Source organism: Austrofundulus limnaeus, unplaced genomic scaffold (genome assembly GCF_001266775.1).
Source record: "Austrofundulus limnaeus strain Quisiro unplaced genomic scaffold, Austrofundulus_limnaeus-1.0 Scaffold52, whole genome shotgun sequence".
Classification (NCBI taxonomy): domain Eukaryota; kingdom Metazoa; phylum Chordata; class Actinopteri; order Cyprinodontiformes; family Rivulidae; genus Austrofundulus; species Austrofundulus limnaeus.
The window spans coordinates 1,193,614-1,199,745 of record NW_013952454.1 but is presented as its reverse complement, the minus strand read 5'-3'; the positions used below and the strand labels follow the sequence as shown (position 1 = coordinate 1,199,745).

The 6,132-nt window shown below is 39.0% G+C and overlaps 1 protein-coding gene across 1 annotated transcript in view; it reads left to right on the top strand.

The window, feature by feature from the left end:
* Positions 1-6,132, top strand: part of si:dkey-233k19.3 (dynein heavy chain 11, axonemal) — a gene marked incomplete at its 5' end in the record, with an annotated part of 47,261 nt that overhangs the window by 27,109 nt on the left and 14,020 nt on the right. Inside the window, 8 exon segments of the mRNA XM_014008736.1 lie at positions 650-811; positions 2,230-2,463; positions 2,592-2,738; positions 3,042-3,155; positions 3,247-3,390; positions 4,336-4,518; positions 4,613-4,714; positions 4,806-4,940. Of these exon segments, the coding sequence (XP_013864190.1) occupies positions 650-811; positions 2,230-2,463; positions 2,592-2,738; positions 3,042-3,155; positions 3,247-3,390; positions 4,336-4,518; positions 4,613-4,714; positions 4,806-4,940 (1,221 nt within the window).

Below are 6,132 nucleotides of genomic sequence, written 5' to 3'. Positions count from 1 at the left end.
TCATCAAAAACATGCCCAGAGTCTTGCTTTGACTCATTCCTGCATGTTTGAGAAATCCTGCATGTTTTAAATTATATGTTTTTGTTTTTAAACCGTTTTTACTCACTTTTTTTATTATGTTGTCGTTTTAAAGTACAGCACTTTGTATCAGCTGTGGTTGTTTTAAAGTGCTTTATAAATAAAGTTGGTATGGTATGGTATGGTAAAAATAAAATGTCAAATGGTTCCACACAACTGAATTGAGTAAAGGTAACATTTACTTACCGGTAACTTTTAAATGCAAAATACATGTGTGTTACCTTTACTCAGTTCAGTTGAGTGGAACCAGTTAATTTTTTAAAATTAAATTCTTGACATCTGTTTTTTTTTTTGAGTGTAAAGACTCCAGTTTGTCTTTACGATAAGACCTCTGGTGGCATCACCGTCTGCTTCAGCCCACTGGGAATGTGGCTGCTGTTGCTGCTCACATGCTACACTGATCAAAGTGGGGATGCAGAGAGCTGTCATTAATCTCTCTTATGGACTCCTCACTCGGATCTCTCTGATTTGCGAGCATGTTTCTGTTTGCTCTTCGTTAGGTTCAAATGCATTTGCTCAGAACCTCCGGTGCTTCTGCGACTTTGCGTCTCCCTGCTTTCTTTATTTGCAGGTGGTCCTGTGCTTGTCTCCTGTGGGAAGCACTCTGCGTGTCAGGGCCCGCCGCTTTCCAGCCCTTATCAACTGCACAACCATCGACTGGTTTCATCCTTGGTCAGCTGAAGCTCTGCAGTCAGTCAGTTACAGGTTCATCCAGGACATTGAAGACATTAAGGTTGGGTTTCATGTACCTGTTTCATCTACATATTTACGTGATACAGTGTTTGTTTCACCCCRGTTTGTCATGCGCCCTCATGCTCCAGGCTGGTTTAAACTGCAATGAAGACTGTTTAATTATTGCCATGCAGCTAAATTAACGTTTCCATAGATCCTTCATCATTTGTTCTCTGCCGAGGTACTGACAAATTGCTTAACACATGCCTGGAGACTCGCAGTGAGCGCAGGCACATCATTGTTTTCCATCATAGCAGCGGAAMGATCACAACCCAGAGTCATTTATGTTAATGAGAGAAGACTGATTAAGCACATAACGACTCTCCAGAGGTGGCCCAGCTGTCACAACCACAAAGTCTTATCACATATGTGAACATGTGCCAGACTAGTACTTCCCATTGATTGTGTGAGTAGATCGGCCCAYGGGTGACTGCTCGTGTGCAGAAACCTTTTTATTTGCACTTGTAGTAGCACGTATTATGTTATCTGTGGCAAATAGTGGTTGTAGCCTCAACTTTAGTTCTTAAACCAGTAAAAGTTTCAGGTTTTGCACAATATTGTTCAAGCAATGAAGCAGTAGTAAAATGGYTGTTATAACCAAGAAAATGACAGAAGAAAAGAATAATGAAATATAAGTTGTACAGTTTTGTCGGTACTTTGAACATGGTGTTAATTTGAATGAGAGAGGACCTAACAAATGTTTTAAAAAGCTAAAACAAGCCAATATGAGATATTATATCTAAAGCCATTAAAGACTGTTTATCTTCTTTAAGAGGCAGGAGCAGAAGAAATGAAGCAATCATTTATTTAAAGTTAGAAACACATGGCCTGCTAATAAATGTTATACAAGGCCAATCAATGAAGTTCCTCGCATCTTAACACAACCCAGCATGCTTTGTCAAAATGCATTATGTCAAATCTTAATTAATAATGATTTTTTTGTGCCTGTTGGATCTATGGTCATTAACAATGGCTTTTTGTGAGTTATGGTTAGCTTTGATCTTCATATTCTCTGCTCGTTTGTTTTAGCGCTAATTGATTGCTAACTGCGTGATTAATAGAAACTGAATCCTTGTGCTTCACGTGATGAATACCTTGTTAAAAAGTAGTACCACATCTGTTGTAGACAGTGTTTAGAAAGTTCCAGATATAATGTAAACCATGTTTTACAAGCAGCATGTCAGTGCTCTAAACACATTATTTTCACAGAGGTTTCAAAGCATAATCATTTCTGGTGGCTGCACCTAAATTTTAGATTGAGTAAGTCAGGGCCAGCCAAGTAAGACGGCAGAACTTGTAGATGAATTCAAAGTTTATGAAGATAATATTTCAGTGCCCATCAGGTTGGGGATGTTAAACTGTACTTTATCCAGCTCACCCTGTTCTCCCCTCTCTGCACTTGTCTGCTTATTTTTATAGCCTGCAGTCCAGGAATCCATCAGTCTTTTCATGGCCCACGTTCACACCAGTGTCAACCAGGCAAGTGAAAAATACCTACGGAATGAGAAGAGGTACAATTACACCACCCCCAGGAGCTTTCTCCAGCAAATCACCCTGTACAGAAACCTTCTGGAGAAAAGCCGGGCTCAGCTTCAGCATAAGATGAACCGACTTGAGAACGGCCTTCAGAAGCTCCAGAGCACGGCTGCGCAGGTGTGTGTCTTCACTCGTTGTTCAGGGGGGCTCGTCTTATTCTTCTGAAGAATAATGTTGGATTATTTTTGGTTTCTGTGGTTATGCTGCCTTTTTTATTTGTGTGTTTTGTGTTAACTATGTTTTAGGTTGAAGATCTAAAAGCTAAGTTAGCGTCACAAGAAGCTGAGCTGACCGTGAAAAATGCTAATATTGAGGCGATAATAGTAAAGATTGGACTGCAGAGTGAGAAGGTTAGCAAGAAGAGAGAAGCTGCAGACGTGGAAGCGCAAAAGGTTAGATATAACCTATAAATCCTTCTCTTTCACATTGAAATCATTCAGTTGGGGTCTATATAAAGTGGAACTGCAATGCTTTGGTCTAAGTTCCTCCTTATTGTAACTCCACAAGCCCCTCTTTCACCCCTTTTCTGAGGTGTGTCTCAGATCAGCTCATTTTGAGGCTGTCTCTTTAAATTCAAATGAGGTGCTTCACACCCCTCTCCTTTTTAATTCACTGTTTGGCATTACACATTACATATTATGTTGTATTAAATCACATATAGAAGAATTTCATTTTTAGTGGTTGTTTTTGAACAGGTTGCTGCTATGCAGGCAGAAATCGCTTTAAAACAGAGAGACTGTGAAAGTGACTTGGCCAAGGCAGAGCCGTCCCTGGCAGCTGCAGTCGAAGCACTGAACACCCTAAACAAGGTGCAGTATTTGTACAAACTAAATAACATTTTATTAATTCCAAATTACTTTTGTTAGGTTTATAAATACATTTTTGATCATTTTCTTAAAGGTGAATCTCACTGAACTGAAAGCTTTTCCGAACCCACCAACTGCGGTAATCAACGTCGCGGCGGCGGTGATGGTCTTGCTAGCCCCCCACGGTCGCGTGCCTAAGGATCGGAGCTGGAAGGCGGCGCGGGCCTTCATGGGCAAGGTTAAACTGTCACCATGTCAATCACATGTGTTTGATTAATGCCAGTGTAATCTGTGAGAGGGCCCTGACATTGCCCTGCCCAGCATCTTTTCTGAGCTCACATTACAGCTGGATGCCTCCATGAATATGTTCATCCACCAGAGAAGCAAGCGTCGACCTGCTTCAACCTCTTGCTGCTGTTATTGCAAGTGTTGCAATAAAAACCATCTCATACACGCAGAGACAGAAGGAGACTGTGTGAGGGGAGCAAATTAGGAAGGACCTAACAGCACATGTCAATCTATGCTTTGCAAGGCTAAATAAAAAAATTGTCAACCTCCTGCATATCAGTTTTATTGTTTTAGCCTCCTGACAGTGCTAAACACAAAAAATACTCTATCTACTACTTCAACCCTAGCTGCTGAACTTTTCCTTTTGAACTGACTGAAATAGCAAAATGATAAACTCAATTGTAAACCTCTGAGATGCTGAACACAGTGTTTTATTTAGATTAAACATGCATTAGAACTTGAGTTTACAAGTGATTACTAAGTATGAGAGTAAATGACTCATTTGCATTATTTGCTGTGCAAAAACTCCTTTCTTTTTTAAAAATTAATTTCAGTAAATTCAGCAGTGTAGTCTTTATGAAAACAAATGTTGGGATATAAATACTTGTTTGAGATATACTTGCATGTAAACATTTCATTTAGTGAATATTTACATGCATTATAAATAGATATGAATTTTGTTTGTGAATAATAATTATTACATACACAGAGTAAAACAATTATTGGCAAACAAAAATGTGGATTGGTTGGTTATTTTAAATAATTATTACATACACAGAGTAAAACAATTATTGGCAAACAAAAATGTGGATTGGTTGGTTATTTTACTTTATAAACTGCGTTTATTAATATAATCTGCCTTAATATGGCGTTTTTCTGTCTTTATATCTATCAGGTGGATGAATTCCTGCAGACCCTGGTGTCATATGACAAAGAACACATCCCTGAGTCCTGTCTGACTGTGGTGAAACAGCAGTATCTAAGAGACCCAGACTTTCATCCAGAATTAGTCTGGACCAAATCCACAGCTGCAGCCGGTCTTTGTGCCTGGACTATTAATATTGTCAGATATTATGAGGTCCGACATCATCTTCTAAGAAACTCTATTTACTACAAAAACATTTTAAGCTGCTTTGAGGAATATTCATGAAGCACACTTTATWTATTTTCAGATTTATTGTGAGGTGATCCCAAAAAGGCGTGCRCTATCACAAGCTAATGCAGAGCTAGAAACCGCAACAGCCAAACTGTTGGCAGTTCAAAAGAAACTGGCCGTGAGTACAGTGTTATGTTTAAGTTAATTAACCTAAAAGCTAAATTTTGTCAGCGGTGTTTTGATTTGCATGGTTTCCTATGTCTCTGTAGGATCTCGATGCCAACCTCCAGAGCCTAACAGCTAAGTTTGAGAGGGCTACAGCTGAAAAAATCTGCTGTCAGGAGGAGGTGACGCGAACCACCCACACCATAGAGCTGGCCAACCGACTAGTTAAAGGCTTAATGGTAAACAATGGGAGGTGGGAGCATTTGGAGCCATCACCGGGGCTGACCTGGCATAAAGTTAAACGTCAATTWGTTTGGGGTGCTGTTAATTGAATCAGTTCTCTGAGATGGAAGTTGTAATGTCCTGGCAGGATAACCTAACAGTTTACATGAGCAGATCAGGCAAAGGGAGATGTTACAGCCCAGTCCAGCAGGAAACTGGGAACATGTGAGACAGGTAGAGAGGGCTGGACCACAGAAAACGCATGGCTGAACTGGGCAACTGGCTGATTGAGCAGTTTCCAACATTGAGAAGTGAATAGAGACACTGAAGGGAATGTTTATATGTGGGCCTTCTACTTTGTAAAAAAAGATCATCTATTTTATTGCATTTCAGCAAACTGAGTGCCAAATTAAAATTGTGGACTGTGAATCTATACATCATTTACATATTAAAGGCTTTAGATTTTCAATTAACTAAATATTATATTCATCTCTTTTCCACTGCTGCACATGCTCTTTTTGAGAATCCTTATGGGTGTTAATGGGAAATAACAGATGGCCATTTCAGTGGCTATTCTGCAACTTCGACTTTCTTATTTCAGAAAATAAATGCGCTTTACATGGAACATCTTGGCTTTTAAGCATATCAAGATAAATGTTTTGTCTTTATGGCATTGACCTGGAAGCAATAGTGTACAGACTAATAAATCAGGCCGTCTATATTTAATCATTAACTTACCTCAAAGCCTCAACAGCTGTTGGAAATTAACAATGTCTCACCCCAGACTGAGTGATATTCCAGGCGATCCATAATACATTAGAGCAAAATTATAGTGATTTTTAACTGTCTGAGAATTTATTATGTGACATATTCTGAATCCACTGCCCCTTGTAAGGAAATGCCACGCGTGATTAATCGCTAAAGGCTGTCACAGTCGTCGTATTGAACGTTTGAATAAATGCTAAAATGATGCTGAGGAAATATTCAGCCAAAATCAGTAATCAATTATCAGAGATTTTCACTGGTATGTTTTAATAATAAAGGTAGGAAAATAAACAAATAAATTATTTTAATTTTTACAGTACATGGAGCATCAGGCGTGTTTACAGTTTGCTGAAGCACAAATTTGCATGTCTGTGGATCTGAAACATTACCATAGTAGGAGTCTCCTTCATTTAAGTTTTCTGTATATTTTGAACATGATTATAT